The sequence below is a fragment of the Lagopus muta genome, chromosome 1 (assembly GCF_023343835.1).
Source record: "Lagopus muta isolate bLagMut1 chromosome 1, bLagMut1 primary, whole genome shotgun sequence".
In the NCBI taxonomy this organism is placed as follows: domain Eukaryota; kingdom Metazoa; phylum Chordata; class Aves; order Galliformes; family Phasianidae; genus Lagopus; species Lagopus muta.
This window is the reverse complement of record NC_064433.1, coordinates 36,104,357-36,128,696: the sequence shown is the minus strand read 5'-3', so window position 1 is coordinate 36,128,696 and position 24,340 is coordinate 36,104,357. Positions and strand designations below refer to the sequence as shown.

The window sequence follows — 24,340 nt, the reverse complement described above, 5'->3', positions numbered from 1 at the left end:
AAACTGTATAGTATTCTGGCTTTGGATAGTACATAAAAGCATAAGACATTAACTTTTAATAGTAATATCAAGAATTAAAAAAAAAGATAAAGGAAGCAAATGAAGTCTCACCAAATTGAATAGAGACTCTTAAATGAAAACATCCTAAATTTGTTTGATAACCCCAAAGCCGAAATGAGATATCATATTCTAAAGATTAAGCAGAAAGAACACTGACTTCATATCAGAAGCCATCTAAGCTTTTGTACAATCCCATTTAAAAACACCCACCAGGTGTATATATATATGAAGGACAACCAGCTGGCAGACAACAAGCAAAATCAGGTGTTTCATATTGATTCCCAAACCCGCAAGCTGCTGGCAGCTCTCCAGCCATGTGCTGAATTCCTAGTTTAGCCTCACCTGGGATTTCCAATCTCACTACTGATCACTATGCATAAAAAAACAAAGAGAAGAAATCAAATAAAAATGGCTGCCATGGAGAAGAGCTGCACACTCAAGTTTAAGGACAGACAGATGTGTTCAACGCTAAACCAGCTCCAGTGGACACAAAGGTAACACTGAGAGAAGAAAAGGTAAACAAAAGGTGATTTATATGCTGTTAAGTTTTTCAGCTATACTGCCTTCACAGTCAAGTTGGTAGGGATGCAAAACTTCACACAATAATACAGAGAAGCTAGTTTTATCCACCAACCCTTCAGTCTATCTGAAACAATCTAAGCATTCAGGGTAAGAATCAAGTAAGTCCATAAACCTACATGTCAAAAGCTAGGATTTCAGGCAAAATAAACAATAAATAAATAAGATTTAAAAACAAAACAAAAACACAACTTTTTCAATTATATTTTAACTACTAAAGAAAAATATCTTTCTAATAAATAAAAATAATCTGCTGTAATCAATCAAAACGTTATTACATTTTGTGCCAATACAAATTCTAAATTTCAAGTAAATCTCAGATTATAGTTTCAACAACTGAGAAAAGAATTCAGATTCAGCTTCCCGTTAGCAGATTTTAGAAGCCATGGTACACCATAGGAACCTATCACATACAAATGAGAAAAAAAAAATTCAACTCGGAGCTGGTTACCATTCTGAAATGTCACTCATGGAAAGACCAGAGAAAGAAGAGGTAATAAAGATACTCGGCAACAAGTCTCTACAGTCAGTCCTTCCCAGGAAAGCGAAGAGGGAAAAACTAAAATACTTAAAGAAACAAAAATGTAAGCTGAGGGTCTAATATTTATTATAAAATCCGATTTGTGCATCTAATTTTCACTACCACTGTTAAGGAAAGAATCTTCATGGGTACGACTCTGAAATGTGAATGATAACAAATATGTAATCAACTCAAACTGAAAGAAATGGATCACAGTCTTCATTTGAGAACGTATCCCTTTTTAACTGATATGTGAGAGAATGAAGAAGATACCTTCCCCTTACTGGGGAACTTTATTTACACATCTGGGGAATGTCATCAGAAGACTCAAAAGAAATGCATCTGAAGTGAATGCACAATGCATCACCTCCCTCACAGCAAGAGAGAGAAGCTACTGACCAAACTGTCAGAAACTTGAAGAAATGCTACCAGCAAATTAAACTGGTTACACTTCCATGCCACAGCATGCTTAATTTAAGGAAGAACACAGTGCTAGAGTACTAGGAAAGAGAAAAGAGATTCCTGAAAAGACCACATTTGCAATATGCATTGAGTATTTATTGAAATCCTATTTTATAATGGTTGATCTGAGAAACGAGGTTTTAGCAACCAGAAGACAAGAAAAGCACTGTTCCATATAAGTGGCAATAGACAGACAAAGACATCTAAAAAGCCTTTAAATAAATCTGCATGCAGTTTTACATTTTAATCCCATTAACTAATTCAGATGTTACAGATATTTCCATCTTCACACAAGGAAACAGCAATACTGCACTGTCTGGACTTGTTTATAATCCTCAGGTCAAAATGCCTTGATCTTGGATGTGCAGCAAAGGCAAATTCCTAGCTATGAGTGTTAAAATGAGTTTCAGCAAAGCTCACCAGTCTCACAGATCAAAGAATATGCTGTCACAAAACTGGTTCTACATGGAATTACCTTCCAAAATATAAAATAGCTTGGTTGTCAAGTCAAAAGTTTTGATATGGAAAGAGACATTTACATTATCTCCAGTCCTACTATCTCTCTGTAGGAACTCTCTTTGTAAACATGATCACTGAAGTGAAACAATCTCTGCATCTGTTGGCTTTTACTTACAGGCTACCCCAAATAATGGAAGCAAACTGGTGGTATGGTATGAGACGGTTCTTCGGGTGAGTTGATTCTGCCATCTTTACTCTGTTTACAGGTAGCAACCAGGGAGTTTGCTGGTGAGGTTTCCTGATTTTTCTAACACAGATATCACTCGTGTACTTTACATATGAACTATAAGAGTTACTTTAGAATTAAACTTATTATTAGAGCCACTCCATCTGTGACCATAATCTTCCTGAGGTTACAATTTCATCAATAATGACAGGAAAGGTGTTTTAAGAATTTCCAGATTACACCCTCAGCAGTGCAGTTTAAACTGATGGACCAGCCTAAAAAACGGATCTCTGGAATGTGTTAGTTAAAAATAACCTCGCAAAAATAAGAGGGAAGAAGATAAATTATACCACTGAAGTGGTTGGCTCATGAAACTCTCCATGTAAGATATGGATTGCGTGTCTCATCTTTCTTAGATCTGATGAAACAATACTCCAAGGAGGACCTGTAAGTGGAGGAGGCAGCAAGAAAATGGTCACCAGAAAAGGAAAGACAACAGCCACAGCTGCAAACAGGCTCCATCTTCCTCACAAGACCTTCAGACAAGGACCTGCAAGAGATTACTCTCACTAATGACTCGGTTCTTAATTATCCACAGATCCTAACTCATCTAATGACTGAAAGTGAGATTCTATGTTCCCAAACTCCCTGATCTGCTGTGCAACCACGTTTGGCTGTGGGATGTCTAATCCTTCCCCCCCCCCCCCCCCCCCCCCATACAATTTATTTTATCACATGACAGCAGAAAGATGGGAACTATGACCTGAGAGTGCCTCCAGAAATGTGTGGTACCTGCTGATTGGGATATAATCAACAAAACAGTATTTATAAAATATTAATTAACAGGATTAATCATATTATATATAAACAGAGCCAAGATACTGAGTATATGTTTGCATGTGTCTATCTATACGTACATAAGCAAGGTTGGAAAGATAGATTAATGTTGAAATAACACTCAGACAAATATATACACAGTTCTGAGAGACAAGAAACTACTTATAGGGATAGTTTTGTTGTTTAAAATTGCATTATATTCATTTGTACTGTTTTACTTCTTCACTTCACAACTGTAACATTAAGTTTCCCTTTGGCTAACTACTTGGATTTTACTATTCTATATTCCCTATTCACAATGGCATTTTGACTATGGAGAAAGAGACCTTTATATTTTTACAATATTTTTCTTTTACTTAAGAAATAGACTGGTGAAAATATAATAGCGTGAATTTTGGGATTGGACCTTCATCCAACTGCCTTCAAATGCAATAAGGGCATTAGAGGAAGCTGTCTGATAACTGCTACTCTGAACGATCTGCAGAAACTCCTGATATCCTTTGGTGTCATCTGATAACATTTGTACCTTTGGAAGGTTTGGTAAGAGCCACATTATAACATTCTGTTATTACTCATAGTGTATACAATTCACATCCTCTTAATCATTTGGAAACTTGTAGAATTTCTACAGAAATACCTGGAGATACACCATGCAGCATAAAACTGCATTCTTGGTGTATCTGGTTGTTACTGAGTAACAGTTATGCTTCCTCACAAAACTGTTATTTGTGATTACCTTAAGACAGAACCAAAACTTAAACTGTTTCATGAATATGGATAAGAAATACCTAGGAAACCATTTTAAATTAACAGTTAAAAGCCATATAATGTATTTTTCTATGTATCTCAGTTGCAGTTCATGAAATTTTATGTATTATGTATATCATGAAATTTTATGTATTTCCACACCTGACAGTTAGCACCCTACAAAGAAGAACTCTCAGACTAGTTCAAAGTAGGAAATGTTGGAGCAACATTTATGTCCCTCTCATGCCACTGAATAATCAATACTTAATTATGAAAAAATATTCCAACTGCCTTCTGTTTCTTTTCTCTTGCACTATACACTCACATCTCATCTGACAAGTGAACTCTATGCAGATCTTATAAACAAAACATCTCTCAGCACTACTACTTTCCACTGCACCTCTGAATAGTACAACTGAGCCCCAGTACTTCTTCATTTTTGAGATGCATTACGCGTAAACAAACAGCAGTGATTATAAAATGCTTAGGTACTATGACAATTATGAAAACATCTGACATGATTTCATATGGGAAATTCAACCACTGACTTGTGTTGCTGCTTTAGGAGGCACCTGTCATTACAGAGCTGAGGGATCAGTGACAACGCCACAGACTCAGGAGTCATTCTGACAAGGTTTCCAAAGGTTTATCTATGCCATCAGAGAGATAGCAGTAACTGCAGACACTTGTGACAGAGGTCTTCAGAATACATTTTTAAGTGCTTGTCTTTCATGTGTCTTTGTGTAACTTTCCCTCCCCCCCTCCCACTTTCTCTGGGATCCAACCACCCCATAATGTAAAATAGGACAAGTGTGCATAGCCATGCCAAAGTGGAGCACACCATGAGAAAAAAGTGACTCCATCTCTCCAGTCTAAAATATTTTCTAAGTTTAATTTCAGCGAGTAGTAGCATATGACAAGGAACATATTTTTGAGCTGAACAGTGGGAGTTGGTTTAGCTTAATACACTTTCTGAAGTGTGCTATCACTATGACAAATATATATCTTCATGAGGACAGCTTCACTAGAAAGTATTACTGATAAGAATCACAGAGAGAGGGAAGGAAAATGCAGCTTTCACAGACCTGATCCTGGATCTGGAAATTTTATGTTTTAAATACACAAGCAGATGGCATTTGAATATATTAGATGCAAAGAAAGAGGGGAATTATATGCACAGCCAGGGAGAACAGGAAAAGTAAGTTTAGCAATATCTGCCAGATACCTCCACAGTTTTTTGTGCTTTTTTTTTTTGTCCTCAAGTGATTCTCTTAATGTCCAGATACTATTTCAAGAAACTTTCCAGCATGCATTTAAAAAAAAAAAAAAGTATCTACAGCAACAGTTCACTTGTTTTAATGAAAGTTGTTCAGCCATATTAATATTTTCATCTTTATGCTGAAAATCATTGGTTTCTTTAATGCGAAAATGAAGTTGCTTCAGGCAAGGTGCTGCAAACGCAGCATACTTGATTGCGTTAGGATGTCTTTTCAGTTACAATATCCTTAGCGAAAGCAATAAAAGGTGAGCACGTACATCCCTTTGAATTTCAGTAGCTTACAGAAACTACCTAGTACAGGTGGAAGGTTTATAACTAAGCCAACAGAATCTAGGCAGCAGCAATAGGTTTATTCAGCTTGCTAGTTATACAATTCTTCACATCTTTTGTACAGACAGAAATCTCTGGCCTATTTAAGTCCCACTTTAATGTGTTATAATCTTTTCGTGACACTATCATAATCTCTTGAAAGAAACTCCTCATGCCCTTTGATGATATATGAAAATATCTGCTTTATGTCTGTATCCATGGTTTTTCACAGCACAGAAGGAAGATGTGAAGGCTCATTTTATACATCTGCATACAGACTTTTATACATCTGTGCACAGACTTTTCACTATTTCTAATATTCAGAATGCTGATTACTTTCCTGTGTCTCTCACAGCACTAGTACTGCATAACTCTTAAAAAATAAAAGTAATAATTGTATAGAATGTTTTTGTGAGCACCTCTCACTTATTTTTTGCAGCGCATAATATTCTCCTCAGTGAAGAAGAATAATTGTTCTTGGTAGGACAATTAAGGACCTTCGTGTTACAGTAAGAGTGAGTAACATCAAGATTTTAAGATATACAAGCAAATTTCTAGCTAGTCATTAAAAAAAAAAGAAGAACAAAAGCAAATGCAAGTCAGCTTAAGTGAGTCAATGGACAAAGTGCTTTCTTATCAGCTTTGCCTAGTGAAACTCATTTCTCAAAGTGATAAGTTTAATGCCTTCAAACCAGCATCTAATGGAAAGCAAATTTTGTCACGATACCACATGGAGAGCATAACAAGCTATTCCAAGGAAGACCAATCCTTCTAACACTGAAAACCTGGAGAGCTACTAGGAATGCTTCTCTGGTGCTGCAGAAAAGAAAAAAAGAAAAAAAATCCAATTAACTTGTTTATTTTCATTTCTAAATGATATTGATTTTAAAAACAATTAAAATCACACATTCTTACAAATTCTAATCAGCATGAAATGATGGTAGTTTTCTCAAAATTGCTGTGGAATCAATTGTAATCTCTGGGGAAAAAAATACAAATGAATACAGTGCAAGTATTGTTGAAATCTCCTTTTGCTCTTATCTTTTAGTCTTTCTGCACGGAAGCTGTCATTCCAGCCACTAAGGCGTCTGAATAAGTAGAAGTTACAGAGCATCTTTTAAAATACAGCAAAGCCTTAAAACACACATCTAATGACTCTTCAAATGTCAGATCTACCTAGGAGAAGGAAAACAGGGAGCTAAGCAAACTATTAACAGCTCTAAGTACTGGGAGTGAGGGGAAAAGACAAGAGAAAACTCCTCAAAGCCTCTCTAGCCTGTGTGAACTGAGAAAGTAGGCTATACTGGTGTTCCTCTGTGAGTTTTAATGTAAATAAGTCATGCATCTTAAATAAGGTTCTGAACAGGCTTTGGCATGGCATTAACTCTTTCAGGTTTGGAGAGCCAGTGCAGGAACCTACAGCATTCAGCAAGTGTTGACACCAGGCAGAGCTGAAACAAGTACGGAACAAACCTGTTTAGACAAGACTGAAAGAAAGAGTTCATTGCAACCATTTATAACTCCTGTTAAACTCATTTGAACTTGCTTCCTGGCCTGAAACTTTGTCTTCTCCACTTTCCAAATGAAATGCAAGAGGCCTGATAACTGTTACCACAATTTTGAAAGAAAAGACAATGCCATTAGACATACTGTTGTTCTCTTAAGTACAACTACTCATTTAAATCAATCATGACAAAAAGCTTTGTCAAAAGCTTAGCAAAAAAATAAAGTTGTCTGCACTAAAACTGAAGATATTTGTCTGACTGAGCTATTTTAGTGTTGGATGCGGACCAGTATAAAGCAGCATTTCCCCCCCCCCCCCCCCCTTGGCAAAATACCTTGATATTATTGAGCTTTGTTTCTGATGGAGGAAAGACTCCACTTTACACACAGTGTAGAAAAACCCCAATTTGTCACAACTCAGCCTAGTACCCTTGGTTTATCCCCTGTTTATATGTAAACTGGAACTTTTCTTACAATAAACTATTCTAAATTTATCATACAATTTTTCAAAGTTACGGCAAGTGAGGTAATTCCTCACATGCTTACTCAAATATGCCTTTATGACCATGCTTCTGTTAGTCTCTTAGCTGTGTTATACTGTTATTCTGTTGTGGATATACAGCCATCTTGATGGTGCTTTTTAAACACCATTCACTGCAAAAGACTGCAGAAGTGAACCATTTGTTTCATCATGTAAGCAGTTTTTTCCCCTTCTCCATCAGCAGACAATACACTCAAACACACTGTATAACACTGCCAAAATATATTCCACAAGTAGAGACTGTCATGTTTCTAACCCTCACACCAGCCTAATCCTGAGAAAATAGGCCATGTTCTTTTATGTTCTCCTTAGTGCTTTAATTAACTGACTTAGACCAACTGCACTACCTACTTCTATTCAATCTTAACATTATAGCTATGATTATTAAAAGGAAATTCCTAGTTTAGCACTTCCTACTGCAAATCCAGTCTTCCTGCATGCTGACCAGGAATCTATATGCAAACCCTCATGAATGTCATCTAATTCCATCACATCCCTGTTCTATCATTTTCTCTTTCTTCTATACTTGTTTTTTCCTCCACAAAGCTCTAATCTCCACATCCTAATTTTTGAAGTGCCATGCTATGTTCATCAAACAGCTCTCCCAATATTCTAGGAACATACAGCCCCTATCCCATCATAGAAACTGCAGTTCCCAATGCCTACACAAACATGAAACTCATTGTGGGGCCATGGACTAAGCTTCTTTTCTAAAAGTTTCTTTAAAATATAGTAAACATACTATAGTAACTTTAAAGTTATAGTAAAAAAAGGTTGTAGTTGCTGGTGAAAGTATGATGAACTCTCTCAACTCCCAGATGTGGAGTTATTAACAGTCTTCAGTGGGCTCTTATTAAAAAAAAAAAAATCTTGTGTTGGCCATGGTCAAGAAGGGTCCTGCTCCAACAATACTGTTTTACAGCAGAGATCACAATTCTGATTCTTGAAAATCTGATATTCTTAAGTGAGCAACTCTGGAGAAGAACAGATTAAGTTAATAAACAATCATTTGCAGCCCTGGAGAAGACAACCACAGATGACAGCTCTGCTGTAGCAGAGTGAAAAGAGCAATAATGAAAACTACTTTAGCCATGGCTATCTGAAAATTATTTTATATTCCTGCATTTTTAGATGGTTAAGTCTCCCTTACCAAGCAGAAGTTCACACGTTTTCCTGGGAGTTGCCATAATTTCTGTAGAGTTTCTGCATCTATCAAACACTTTTATAACTTCCATGAAAGAATTCATCCTGATTTTTAGATGGCTGAAAGATGTCAAATTTAAACTAGCCAGATTTCCTCTCTCTGCAGGTAGCAGAGATACCTCCACCGGTACCTCCGTGCAGATGATTCATTTCTGCTAATTGTGGCGGGAAAAATGCCACCTTTTTCTGAAGGCATCTACATTTCTCACAAGGTAATGAACTTTGAGTAGACGCTGCTTTCAGACTGCTAAAGTTCAGTGCATCCATTTCTACATTGTTGCCAACTGCTCAAATGCTTTACTTATGAGAAACGCAGGAAAAAGCCTCTTTAAATGCACAGGAAGGAATGAGCACGACACATTCTCATGACTCAAATAGCTCTGGAGTCTCCAACAATGCCACATTCTGTAGCAATCTCATAACAGCATCACCCTCTCCCATTTTCTTAATTAATCATCTAAAAGCCAACTGGTGTCATAAGATGATTTATCTGAGTAGCCAATGGGGATGCTGTCAGATTTGGTCACCTTTTTTACTATAGGCTGACTGAACAGCATTACTGGCTATAATGCTACCTCTGAGCATTTTCCTTGCTTGAGAGGTTTGGATTTTATTCATGGCCTAATTAAGAGGGGAGGGCAATATCTACATAACGAAAAGAAAACATTTCACTAGAAGAGGATTATTTCCACCAGTGCCTATTCATTTTATCCTATATAAACCTGTTTTATTTCTCCATGTCATTTTTCTTGTCTCCTGCAAACTGTATCAGATTGAAGCTTGCATCATGCCAAGTCATGGAAAGGAAATCAGCTTCCTCTCAATAAACTTCTGAAGCCATTTTCAATGCCCATCACAATCTGCTGTACTAATCACTGAAAAGCATCAGCTTACCATTTATCATAGTTTATAGCAATACATTAAGACAAAGTCCTACGTGAATACTATTTTTTCCCTTTTTTCTTAACATCATGCTATGGTGATGTTTGTTTGTTTCAGTTTAGTAACTCACAGCTCCTTTTCATACTTCAAAGCACTGTTCAGAGAAAAACATTGTCTTTTGCTAAGGCTGGAGCAGGAATTTTTCCCTCTGGAGAGCTGACTAGTTGCTGTTTTGAAGTGCTCAGATTTTAGAAATGTTAAAAGAGAAAAGCAGTCTCAAAACAGAAGCTGCAAAGGTCAAGGTAAATGTGACATAGTTTGTTCTGTGTATGAATGCTCTATGTCAACCAAAATGTGTGCAGAGTCACCAGACACGTTTCAAATAACCAGTCAAAGAAGATTCTGCCTGTACTGCTTAAACGTGGATGATAGGCCCATTTGAGATGCTTCAAGTTATTAAAAATATCCATGTGGAGCTGTCAGGCATGAAATTGCCCCAGACCAAAAGCATCTCACTTGGAGGCCATAAGGAGCAGGAACTAGAAGTACTCGGGATATTCCAAGCCATTTTAAACATTACCAGATAACCACGTTTACGCACATGAATCAAGTCCTAAGTGCCTGCCCTCCCACCTTTCTCATTCCAGAAGTCAAATGCCCCACTTCCAGAGCATCACTCTTTTTGCAGTTCTTCCTTCAAGATTCAGAACACTGTTAATACACCACTCATTCAGACTTTATTAAGTTTAGTGTTCCTTTCCTTTTCTCCTACAGGGTTGTGATGGATTGTCTCTCAGTAAAAGACTGGAAATATTTCAAAAAGATTATGTGCAGCTCAGATAGAAACTGTAACCCTGATCTCATAAGAATGCCATGAAACTCTAGAAGCCCTTGGCTAGAGGTTAGATCAGATCAGCATCTCGTAAATTTTCAGGCTGGCAACCTCTCAATCAAAAGGGAACCAAGAAAAAACTCACAATCACTTTCAACTACTGTTAAAACAAGACCAGAAAAGTATTGCTTACTGTTTTCATTTTATAGATAGGAAATGAAAAATGAGCTACCTTTCTTGGTGTAATACAGCAATTCCACACCAGAGCTGGACAGATGGCTACCCTTTTAGGGATAAAGACCAAGGACAAGGGTAGGAATTGTGAAACTCAGTAGAACTAACACAAAGAATGCAGGCAAGAACATGGAGTTATGTTCATTCAAAAAGGAGCTAGAGATGGGAGGAAGGACAGCCAAAGGAAAGTCAAAATAGTAACAGCTGAAAAGAGTGCAGTTGTAGGGATAGCAGGTCAGAAAGCAATATTCCAATGAACAGGCTGGGAAAACGTCAGAGTTAAGGTAATAGTAAAGTAATCAGATAAAAATGATCAGCAAATCATTAAACCACCATAAAGCATCATCCCAACATTTCATTCTGGACCTCCAATGTGACAGACAAAGGCAACACCACTTTCACTCATCACTGTCAACAATCAGGAAACATGCGAGTTTCCTCTGAAAATCAGAACAGTTCCCCTTTAAGCCTCTTCCTTACATGGTTGACCAATTTCTTACACTGTAAGAAACAGTATAAACTCCTCTATAATACACATCAAAATTTGAACTCTGTTCTTCAAAAATATTCTAAGAGTAAATGTTAAGGGCTCAACCTCGTCTTCCATTGTGCAGCATACTCACTGAACATCTTGCAAAAACACTTTGAGACTGCATTCAAAACTTCAAAGTGTTTTATGCTGTATAATGAAAACAAGACCATATCATTTTTGCACAAACAAGGTAATTAGTACCTTGCATACACCCATAAAAAAAATCATTAAATTATCCTAAATAACCTTGGAGCTGCCATGTACTAATTCTGCAGAGATTTCCTCAAATCCTGAAAAATATCATTTTTTTAAGATATATTTTAACTCGCACACCACATTATAGCATTCATAGATTAAATATTGATTCATTTCTACAACCCTCAAGACAGAACAGCAAAAGTATTCACCTTCTTCTATCCTTTTTCTGTATCTAAAACTCAATTCATCAACTGTTCATTCTTCCACTTGTCAGGACTCTTTCAAGGGCTGCTCTGAAAGTAATGCCTCCTATGTTATTATATTGGCCTATGATGTCAGAGGTGGATGTTGGAGGTATGGCAGTTGAGGTTGAACCCTCCCAATGTTCCACTGCACTTTGTTGCTGTGTGACAGATGGCAGCAGAGGAGCAGTCAGGCAGAATAGCATCTGACATGGAGCGCGCAGGAAGCAAAGGTGTATCACTGAATTCCTCCAAGTGGAAAAAATGGCATTCACTGACATTCACTGATGCTTCCTGAACATCTATGGAGATCAAACAGTGAATGTGAGCACAGTGAGGTGGTGGGTAATGTGTTACAGCAGTGGCAACAGTAACATGAAAGAGGAGCCACGCAGACCAATGGCCGTGCAGATTTTTACCATTGTGGCACATAGGCTCTTGTTCACTGCTGGCAAAAATGCATAGGCTAATGGTAGTGGCCATGTTCAAAAATAGTTTTTCATAGCTCAGAATTTGCTATACCAAATAGATTTACTGTGCTCTTTGCACCTGTTGTAGTTTACATTGAAATAAGTAGGAGGCATTACTTACGGAGCGATCTATGCATTTGTCCACATTTTCCTTTGGACCTATGGATTGCATCTACAACCTCTTTTGACAAGTTTCACAAATCTACCACCTGCCTCAGTAGCTGCAATCTTTTTGTGCTCTCTGCACCTGCCTCCTGCCAACCTCACAGCATGGCCCTTTATTCTTCCCTGGAAGAGACAGTCAGCCCCTCCACTCCATATCATTCACAGCTTAAAGAGTCACAACTGTCCAAGCATGAAAAGCTTTTGCTTACCTAATCATTCCCCACAGGAAAACTATTCCAGACTCGAAGATCCCTGCAAGAAAAAGTTCTGCACATATGAAGAAAAGGTTTTGTGTACTGCAAACTGGATTAAAACTAAATATGTGACACAAATACAGAAATGTATTTTATATTCAATATCCATAGAAACACAATTAAAAACCCTACAGCATATCTTTTCAGAATTAAGTAAAATCCAATGCCTTATCCACCCCTCATTTTAACTACTGTTTATAATGATATTATATTGGAAAATGTGGGCTTTTTAAATACTTGAATTATTTTTCAGAAATGAAATTCAAACAAGAGCTATTAGTTTAAAACCCTACATGATCATCTTCAAGTTCATAGTATGATATGGAAGAAAACTGCATATCTACAAGCTAAGTAGAACTTTTAAATGTGGAAATTGGTTATTCAAATGAGAAAAATCCCCATTTCTCATTCATTACCAGAATTCACATCAATTGGCAAACGATTCTACTGTCCCAGCATATTCAGAAGTCAGCAGAGTTCAGGGAAGTCAAAGTCAGTCACACTCTTAAAAATGTTTGTCACTGGATGACAAAATGGTTCCCCCAGATTCTCCACAGTTCCTGATAACCATAAACACTGTAAAGATCTCAGAGAAGCCCACAACAGGCAACAGCAACCACAAATATCTGACAGCAAATAAGTACAGCAAAAAAACAAGCAAACAAACAAACACCTTGTCAAAGGACAGGCAAGTAGTCAAAACTGTCAGGACAAAGTGGTTCCTGTACAGAATCCTAGCTAGTTTACTACAATCTCAGATGACGATCAATAACTTGATATGCCAAGTGTCTGTGGAAAGGGATGTCAACAACACAAATTTACAAATGAGCCCAGGTCCCGCTGATAAAGCAACATTTTCCAAACCTAAATGCCCTCAGATGTGCCCTGTAGACAGAAACCTTAATGAAGTACACAATGCTCTGCAATGAGGACAGAAGCACACCAGGTAACATCCCTGAAGTTCTTTGCCTCAGAAAGTACAGGCACGTTTTCTGTATCAAAGCATTCTCACAATGAGCACTCCCTCAACAGCTGTAGACAATGCTTTTCTTTTTGTCACTCATTAGACCCCTCAGATAGACTTAATACTACTGTAAAATCTCGACTGTAGAAATACTGCAGTATTTTCATCTTCTATTCATCAGCCACACTATTGTCTCCAATCTTCCATTTTCCAGTAAAGTAATTAAATATCAGCACTCAACTGTATTACAGGCAATAGTATATTCTTAAGCTTAGTGATCTTAGCATTCTCTTGAACTAGGAACAATGTACTTCACATTCAATTCAAATTTTCAAAAATATTTACAATCACAAATGTTAAAATTTTCTGTATTTTACATTTCTTTACACTAAATAAATTCAACTCTGCTATAGCATAATAAATTTTGCGAACTATTTTGTAGTGATACTATAGGATAGCTCAAGTTTTCAAGTAGTACTTCCTATTAACACAAGTTTCCTATGAACACTTGATGGAAAAAAATATACATTCTGTTGCAAAGGGATGCAAACTTCACCACACTAATTTCCAATAAGATAGTTTTAAAAGAAATGCAACAGTGTAATGATAACCTATAAATCACGTTGAGTTGAAAGGACGTACGTTGATATTGTGAAAGATATTCTGAAACAGAAACAGCTACTACTGCCTGCTGTTACCTGGCATCCACAGTAAGCTATCTGAAGTAATGATCGGAGTCCCACTGCTCTTCATTTATATTCAGAGAAAAGTTTTTGATTATACTTTTCCTTCTAAATTTTCAGTACCAGTAAGTCTGTAACTTACAGTATGAAGACACCATTGCATACCTGAAACTGTGCATCAAAGGGTACGTGGGAAATCTAATGCACATGCCATGTTTAAATCTGTTTGCATATACCACCAGGAGAACACTGCCTGTAACCCACCATTTAAAGAGAACAAGAAACAAATGCCAAAGCATCCCTATAAAATATTCATGCAACACCCTCATCTAGCAACATCAATTACTTTATCTATCTCCTGCATCGTTAGTTGTAAGCCTAATAACACTACTCAGCAGGCAAAGGATTTAATGAAATAGACCCTGAGCTCCTGGGAGGATCACCTGTGGTTCCAACTCTAACACTTCTGATCAAATACCAGTTTCCTTCCTGCTGTTGAGCAATAGGCTTTCCTGGATCTTGATCAAACATGCCCCTAAGTAGGGAAGGTGTAATAATACAGTGTAAAATATTCAAGTGTATCAGGGAATAAATGATTGTAGTGAAAGGGAAGAAGAAACTATTTCAAAAATAAGAGAAATTGACAGCTTCTACTTTAGGTAACTTGAGCTGCAAAAACCAGTATACACCAATTATTTCAGCAAGCTACAACACAATTAAACATATGTTAACCATCAAAAATTAACTACATGAACAAACACCAGATATTTCTTTACACTGTTAGAGGCTCCCATTTACTACAAATACTCTCAATTCTGTTCCCTATCTAAAGCAAAGACATCAAGATATAAATATTACAGAATAAACGCTTCTCAATGGCTTCCTAATGAAAGCAAGGCTCAAAATAAACAGCATTCAAAAAAGAAAAAAGAAACTCATCAGTGAAAGCTGCCAAGTTCTCTTCCCAGTGTTTTACTGACTAACAAGTCCAAGTGCTGTCTGCTTCCTGCTCCCTTCAGTGCAAGACTGTAGAGGGGACAATTTGACTTCCTTCCCTCTCCAGAAGAGAGAAAAAAATTCCTTATTTACCCTTCTAAGTTAGCCTAAATATTCTTTACTTTGAAGTCTTGTGCATTCCAGTCATGAATCTCCTTTAAACAAGTAGGCATTTTCCTGGGCTCTGCATGAACTTCACATTCTAGGGAAAATCTTACCTAATTTAGGCAGGGAATAGGGCACTTTAAAATAATCTTCATAAAATTCAATGAGTCTTCTTGTAATATTTAGGGCATAGTCTCCTGATCCTCTTCGGATTGCATCAGGCCTTGCGTACAATCGTACCTGTTAAAGAACAAAGTGAAAGACTGATCATTTCAGTGCCTACATAGGAAAGTTAAGCTACCTGCAGAGGTGAAGCATTCTAAGGTTGTTGTGAGGTGGCAGGTTTATTCGCCTATCTCCAAATGTTACTGTCATACATTTGTCAAAACACACTGCAGCTGAAAATCATAACGTAGACAACTAAGGTTAAAAAGTTGAGAAGTCAAAATCTCCTGCTTGTTTATGTTGCCAAATCAAAGAATTAACACCGCTTGCATCAAAATACTTAAAGAAAACACATGTGTTTGCTAGAGATATGATGGTAGAGTGGATTAGTATAATGGTTCTCTGCCTACACTGAATGTAGGCAAGATGCAGTGGCTCAGTAGGAGAGAAGTTCACGGTTTGTTAAAGGCACATTATAGCAAACTGAAAGTATTAGCACTCTGTGAAGAAAAAAAAAAGAACATTCTCCTTTCTTTTCCCTGGCAGGACACAGCTACCCTCGATGAGCCACATAAGACTGCAAAAACAACTATTTATAAGCTCATTCGTGTTCATGAACAATTAACATTCCCCAATCTTACACAACTGCTTCAGGTCTCTGCTTTTGGAGTGCACTAAGTTAAAGCTGTTTATACAAGCTGCTGTGTTCAGAACAGAAAAGCTCACACATCTGACTACATTGAGTGCCAAATGTGCTGACCAGCTCATGTTCAATGAACAAGGTAATACAATGCATCATGAGGCTATCCATTATTCCCAGTCTTTCTGTTCTTTAATGCTTCCTTATGACAAAGACAACATACAGCTTATGACAACTGTTAACCACAAAGGCTCAGAAAGGAGGGCCTCTTTCAATACTCCTCCCTCACACACAGCCTGATGGTCTCAGCAGGGATGGGGAAAAGCATGCTCTGTCTGTGGTGGCTGGGGCAGAAGGCCTCTCCCTGCAGCTCATAATGACCAGTCAAAAATGATTCTCTATGAAACGACAGTTCTAATAATAATACAAGTCTCTATTACTTCCCATGGCAGGATTAAATCCCACCCAGGGATCCAAGGAAAGCAGCAGGGCAGAAATCAGAAGATACCAGTGCAAACATGAAGTGGAAATATCAGTTTTGAAATATTTCTAAATGCTCTATTCTGGACCAAGAAAAACCCATGGGATTTTCAGCTTCAGTGAAAGCATTGCTAAACAGTGCTTTACTGCTCATTTTCTGAACCAATATTCAGTTAGCCAAGTAGAAATCAGATGTCAAACCTCAATTCTGCTTTAATCCATTCTCTCTTTCTAGGGGGTAGTTAGCAGCAAAGAATGATGACTGAATATCTCCATCATTATATCTTTGTATCCCATTACAGAGCCAGTGCACAATCAGCCATACATAGTTAGGATTTGTAAGGTAAAATGAATAACACTGTGTAACTTAATGAGACATGTAATAATGCAGAGTTCTCATAATCACCACCTGCAAGCACATAAAACATCACCAGAACTCCTCCAAGTCACTACTTCCATTTATTGCTTCCTTCCAAACTTTACAGTGGCTTTATTTTAGACATTTTCTGTCTGCCAAATTAAGCATATTTTCTAAAACCAGAGATTAACCACAGTTACAAATTAAAACTTCTTGAAACCTTTAGTTTATGAAAAGATGGTAAGAACTGCAATTAGATTTGTGATGAACACTGCCATGTATCATTAAACCTTTACACACAATTTTGCATAATTGTTTTACTGGCACAGTTGACTGTATCAGTGTATTAGAAAAAGAAGACTTGGTCAACCAAGTATACAAAAATCATTCAGTTTGACAGTGGCCAAATATGTCTGTTATGAAAAATAGGACAACAGAAGGGACTCAAATAAGGACATAAGAAAAACCAAAGTTCACCATACTGTATTACGTGTGCCTTCTGGCAAACACAGAAAAGGTATTTAAAGATGTTTAAGATTGGAGCCAGGTACCAAAACTCAAACAACACAATGCTGCAAATTTTCATTTTCTATCTACTTAATGTTGAGCACAGTTTTATTTTTCCAGTACACTCTCCCTGGTGCCTCTCTGCCTGCCTTGCACAGCTCCAGACTGACAGTGCTGCACTGCTGAACACAGAGATCACACCTAAGCTTGAACACAGTTCAGAAATTATCTGTGTCTTTGCCCAGGTCTCTCATGGGCATTCCCAAGGCATGCCAACAATCTTCAAACGCCAGAAAAGCTCCACACAAAATGCAGTTAATGTTGATACCTCTCTGCACAACACATCTTCTTTGGCTGCTTCACAGGATAGTTATTAGTTTGTTTGCCTAAAACCAGGAAAGGTCTTTTAGATTTTAACTTCTCTCATTTTCTTAAAAAAAAAAAATCAATATTGCATATTCCAAAAATGTACCCTCTTTATGGACATTTCTGAATAACAGTGGTTGCATAATGGTGTAGTCTTCATCTAACACATCTGATGGATTACACTACCCAGAAAATAATTCAAAATTACGTCCAGAAAGGGTGTGAAAGAAAATGAAGGGAGTGAAAAGTAACCAGGCAGTGGGGATACTCATGCCAGAAGGGCACTCACTCTACCAGGAGCTGCCTTCCACCTGAACAGCCTCAGAACACAATATGCATGAAGGAACCCTAGACTCAGAAAATTACCCCTGGGTTAGCGGAGGGAATACAGACATTCTGGAGCATTAAGTGATACAGACTGTAGAGTGTTCAGACAGTGCTCTAACAAGAAGTGTCAGCAGATAAAACAGGATGAAGATTGAGACACGAGATTTGTGTTTAGCATATTTTGTTTGTTAGCTGCTTTCACTTCAGAAGGCAGATAAGCTGCATTACTTTATAAGTATGTTGGACTGAACAACAATGCATAATTATTACATATTTTCCCACAGGCTGTTTGATCATTATGCTAAGAATTTGATTTTACATTAATTTAAATAATAAACAAGAAGAATTTTTTCTGCAGGGTCAGACCTAAATATAAATAAAAGTAGTATGTGTCCTGCTAGGAAAGATAAAGAGGCCTCTGGACTAGCTGCAAAATTCATCAAATACTGCAATGACACAAGTAAGAAAGAGTATAAGGACTATTCAAAAAGAAAGGATTTACAGCATTGATAGTCACTTAAAAATAATGTTATTTTCTGATTTCTATAGCTTTCTTCCATATTTTTGCTCAATTAACCAGATCTCACACACATTCCCACACACGTAAATCTGAACACCCTTTAGAACTTGATACAAAGTCGTCTAATAATCTGTTTTACAACTTGAGCTAGTGCTTTGGATGCATGCTCTATTTTTCCTACCAAAGAGTACATGTTCACTCTGTGAGTCGAGAGAAAGGTGCCCTAGAAGACTTGCAAAGCTTCTTCCACAGTACGAGTGGTTATCTAAACAAATAAAGTCTCTTCTTGAATGCTTCAAAGGCATCCTTTTATCTTCCTAGCCTATAATACAAACTTAATCACTCCCTTTAGAAGCCCATTTTGATAGAGACCTAAGACAAAGATACAAATTAGCTGCCTGTGTCAAATGTACTCGCATCCAGTTCATGACCTTGTCTTCCATCAGAATCAGTATAATTACTTGCTTATGTCTGGCTGTGTATCATAATGAATGTTTACACAGTGGTACAAGATCAGTGCTCACAGTTTTCCGGAGCTTGGAACTGTATGGGCAATGTTAGAAATAATTCTTCATGCCATTAATAACTACAAAACGTAACTACAGAAAGCTACAGCCGCCAAGTTAAGGAATTAAACAAGTTTATAAAGGTTCATCGTAAGACAACCCACACAACTCATACCCTCTTGCATACCTGTGCAGTCCTTGATTACATCATCACATGATGTCTTTTACTACATGACATTTGGCTCTTTCAACAATAGACAGTTATTTGATTTTCTTTATTAGCCTTTTTATATGGTAACCTCTGAGTATGCTACAGCCTTGAAAATATTACTGAAGCTCTTTTCCACAAGCTTTGCAAGATTAAGTGATATTATTACTTTCATGTAAGAAAGTGGAGAACAAAGGAAGACAGAGTTATTCTGGGTACCTGCCTTGACACCTCACCATGTCAAGTATACTTCACATTTTTATTGCACGCACTTAAAGCACTGTTCTCATTACATCTTACTGCAGTAGTGAACCCTACACAGCCTTGAGTTTGGTCACGGATGTCTTAGTTCAGGTATTAAGAGAATTAATAACACATGACTAAATGAGACTGTGTCAGTTTATATAACTTGCTCAGAGGCAGAGACAGTGAGGAAATTCAAAGAAGGTACTCAGCCTCACAACCACCTAAAAGCCTTCACCAACCTCCTTCCAAGGGTGGTGAAGAGCGAGGTGGGGACCATTGATGCAACAGGCATATTCACTACACAGTGGTGCTGTCCTGATGCTGCATTGCTCCTCTTGTGTCTGAATGAGGTAAACACAGGAAAGATTTTATGGGGGATCATCCTAGCAATTACCACAATATTGTGAGTACATGGACAAACTAAAGTTCATACAAAGTAAATTCTGCTTTTTCTTAGCTCCTCTTCCCCTTTATTTGACACCATCAGCAATTTTCTAACTGAACTTGACTATTATGAAAAAAATCCAACCCCCTTATAAATCTCTTAAATGGAACCACCCCTTCCTAACACTAGTTTGAATAACTAGATTTGCATCCTCAGCCCTATGCACCTTCTGGCATTTATTTGTTGTTGTTTTTAAGCAGCACAGCCCCAGATGGAAGACGTGACACATCTTCACTTTTGTGAATAGCAGAGCAAGTAGTTAAGAGTTTATAAATGAAATTGCTGCACTGCACATTTTCTCCTACTTTTCTAGCATAAGCAAAACAACACTGCTTTCCCTAGTTTCCTTTCCAGAAGCTCTGGGCTAATTTCATTGGAACTTCAGATAATGACAATACAACAGCCACAATCAGATACCACCTTGGAAAAGTCATCCTTGAAGATTAATTTTAAAATACCGGTTACCTAATGCAGATTCTTTGAATGACTTTGGCAGTATAATCAGTGAAAAGATCAAACATTCCCCAAACTGTGGCAAATTTCATATACCTGCTGTAAGCACTCAACAGCCTCCGCCTCTAATTTTACTCAAAAGTACTTGTACAAAAACTTCAGTTTCGTAAATTATTTCTATATGTTATGACAGCTTACACAGTGTCTTTTAATATTTCAACATTTGATACTTAAAATATATCAAAGCAGTTTAAGAATCTGTAACGTCAGGTCATCAAATTAGACAAATTTGGTCAAGAGCTGTTTCCCAGAATGATGGGCTGTTGTGATATATGCTAAGAAACATGTAGCAGATTTAGAACAAACCACATCTAACCAAACGTAGGCTATTAAATGCTGTGTACAAGAAAAGTATTCCTGTCTGCTGCAAAAATTATTCATCAACAAGAAAGGCAGCACTTAAAGGCTTGTTCTTGTCTTATTACTTCATAGAATTTGAAAGAAAATGTGAATTAGTAACTATATACAAAGTACAATGGACAAATTCTGACAAGTACCAATTGCAATAGCAATGAAAATTATTCTGGTGAATAGTTTGTTCACTAAAAATGTATCCAGTGTACCAAAGACTAGTGATAACTTCAGTACATAATAAACAGAGGAAGGTGTTAAGATGAAGTGGAACTGTTCTGTTTTGACATTTTAAAAATGCAACTCTGCTTCTTTTTCATTACAATTGAAGTATGTTAAAAAAGAAAAGGATGAAAGGAATGAAGGGTGGTAAGAAAAAAAATCATTTTTTCCTCATTCTGTGAAATATTTTGGGTCAAACTGAAGCCTTTTTTCAACATGGAATACATTCCACATTTTCGCCATGCAAACAGAGAATCAAAATATATTATTTACAGATATCTAATTCTAAAAGGGACTATCGTTCAATCTCCTGCCTTTATAGAAATCACCAAAAATGAAGGATGATCAAAGAGAATGTACGTATGTTTCCCCTCTGGTACATTTCCCCTCTGGCACAAGGGGAAGACACAACCAACCTTTGCTGGATGTGCCAAAAGTCTGAATCTGCTCCCCCAGGGAATTAAGGAAGCTTGGCAGAAGTCAGGATGTTACAGGATGACGCTTGCAGGCCTGAAGCGCGCCACATACCAAAGCCTACTGCTTACTTTAGAACTAAATATTTTACAATTAAAGCTTTCCTCTTAAAGACATCATTCGCTATGCCATCGTTTTGTTTTGTGTGCATTCCTTTTGAAAAACTTTCACACTTGCAGTGGCATTACTCCATAGTGGAGGGGCACCTTGCTTGATTTCAAGGTGAATTGGTTTGTTTGTTTTTCTGTTTATTTTATTTCTCTGTTGAAATAAATTAAATTGTGCCACAAGGAAAACAGTTCTCTGCTGTTTGTAAGCATCCTCAAATACAATTTACATAGCAATGACCATTGTTACATATCTGCCGTAACACAGAGTACAAGTTTACCGATCACAATAATCCCACATATTAGTTGCTCCAAGAGTTTCTAGATTCAGTTTTCAAGATCTACAAACTCTGAAATAATTCCAAAATTGATCTTTTCTTTAAATTTTTAGTCCATCTTTTCCATGATTTAAAGCTCCGATTGCCATTACTGCCTTCACTGATGCCCTGGGGGGAAGTTATAGCTCACTCAATGAGAAGCACTGCTCCAAGGGAACAAAACGCACCTCTGTTTTAACAAGGGAAGGCTTGTGAGAACAGATGGCTCATTGGGCTGCAATGACCTAACACAGCGCCTGTTGAACTCAATGGAATGACTCTCATTAACTACTGAGGTTTTAAATCTGGAGGAGACAAGGCATGACCAACTCAATCTCTGGGGTATGGATGCTTTCTCCAAGACAACTCTTACCAACAGCAGATGCCCTGTTTCCAGTTCATGTTTTCAGACCACCTCTTCAGTAGTCCTTATGCATGGGAAAGAAGGAGGAGGAAAAAATAATAATAATAATAATTTAAAGAAATGCATCTTTGAAATGCCAGAATGCCAGAGATCATTTAGGCAAACTTGACATGCAGAAATCCATGGACCCCAATGGGATGCATCCAGGAGTGCTGCAGGAGCTGGTGGACGTTACTGCTGGGCCACTCTACATTACCCTTGAAAGGTAATGGAGAAGACAAGAGATACCCAATGACTGGAAGGAAGCCCGTGTCACTTCAGCCTTCAAAAAGGGCAAGAAGGAGGAAACTGAAGGCCAGCCAGCCTTACCTCCATCCCTGGAAATGTGACAGAACAGCTCACTTTGGATGTCATGCTTAAGCATGTGGAGGAAAATAAGGTCATCAGGAGTAGTCAGCATAGATTCACCAAGAGGAATCCATGCTTAATCAATCTAATAGCCTTCTATGATGGAATGACCAGCTGGAAAGATGAGGAGAGAGCAGTAGAAACTGCCTGTATTGACTTCAGAGAGACTTTTTACATCATCCTCATTAACATCCTCATAGATAAGATCAGGAAATGTGGGTTAAATGAGTGGATCCTGCACAGTATTCTCTAGGTGACTCTGCTTGGGCAAGGTGGTTGGATCTAATGGCCTTCAGAGGTCCCTGCCAACCCCAACAATCCTGTGTGTGCATCTGAATGTCTGTTTGCCAGTTTTCTGATCATGACCACTGATTATTCAGATGATGGGAAACACAATCACTGACTGGATCTTATGTTTATATTGCACATCACATGAGGAAAATAGCTCTCCGCTGCTTAAAAGCATCCTGACATAGACTTACAAATGGCCATTCATTTGTCTCTGCCACAGCATCAGGAACAAGAAGACTGGCTTTAATGCCAGGAAGGGGAGAAAAAGCATCTACAATTCCATCCCTCAGTTCACCACCTAAGACCATAGACTTTCCCCACACAACAGACTATGCAAAAACACTTCCCGAAGTACTCTCACCCACAGAGTGCTTTTGCCTACATCACACCACATAGAGCTATGGGACCACAAGTGATCTAAATTTCACTCTCTCCTTTAACTTGGCAACTTTACAGCAGCTTTCCAAGTGAATGTGGCTGAAGTTCCAAGGATGGAACCTACTTCACCATCATGTATCATTCTCCCATTTTTTCTTTGTTCTGAATGGACTGAAAACAAATGAAAGCACAGAAATTGATCAAAGGTCAGATGACAGCCTTAAATCTTGTTTTCTCAGACATAGATTAGGTAACATGGTATCAACACGGAAATCCACAATTAAGGATAGTTTCCCCTCCCATTAACTTCAAGCAGAATTAAAAGTAACTTTGTCAGGTGTTTTAAGCAGTTCAGAGTGCTCTCACATTACAAAACAGATGTTTCTGCACATCAGCTGGTATCAGCAATACCATCCTGGGAATAATGTTTGTTCTTTAATCTCTTCCTCAAAGCTAGCAGGCTACACATAAAGCACAGCTTCTTGGAAGGCCTCTCCAGACTCATTCTCGTCATCTGTGTGGCTATACCCACAGGCTCAGCCCAGCACTTGTACATCTGGGGTCCAACTCACAGTGATTTAAAAAAAAAAAAATCTCAGTTCAGTAAAGTACTTATGCATATCTTAAACTCTAAATGCATCTTTAACCTTAAGCATGTACTTAAGTATTTCAGCAGGTTCTAATATTTCAATAGAGAAGCAGCTTATGAATTTTACAGAGGGGGAGGAAATAGTCCTATGTTCTTTATTTGAAAATCTGCAGTACTCCTGTAGCAAGTGAAAGCTGCAAACACATGCAATTACTCTGTACTTAAAAGCCTTTGTTACTTCCTAATTTGATTGTACTTCAGGTACAGGTATTGTTT

General features: G+C 37.6%; 1 protein-coding gene across 1 annotated transcript in view; it reads right to left on the bottom strand.

The window, feature by feature from the left end:
• The window catches only part of TRHDE (thyrotropin releasing hormone degrading enzyme), a 214,923-nt gene that overhangs the window by 160,375 nt on the left and 30,208 nt on the right, over positions 1–24,340 (bottom strand). The window contains exon 3 of the mRNA XM_048941084.1: positions 15,396–15,522. Coding sequence (XP_048797041.1) covers positions 15,396–15,522 — 127 coding nt within the window. The remainder of the gene's footprint in view (positions 1–15,395; positions 15,523–24,340) is intronic.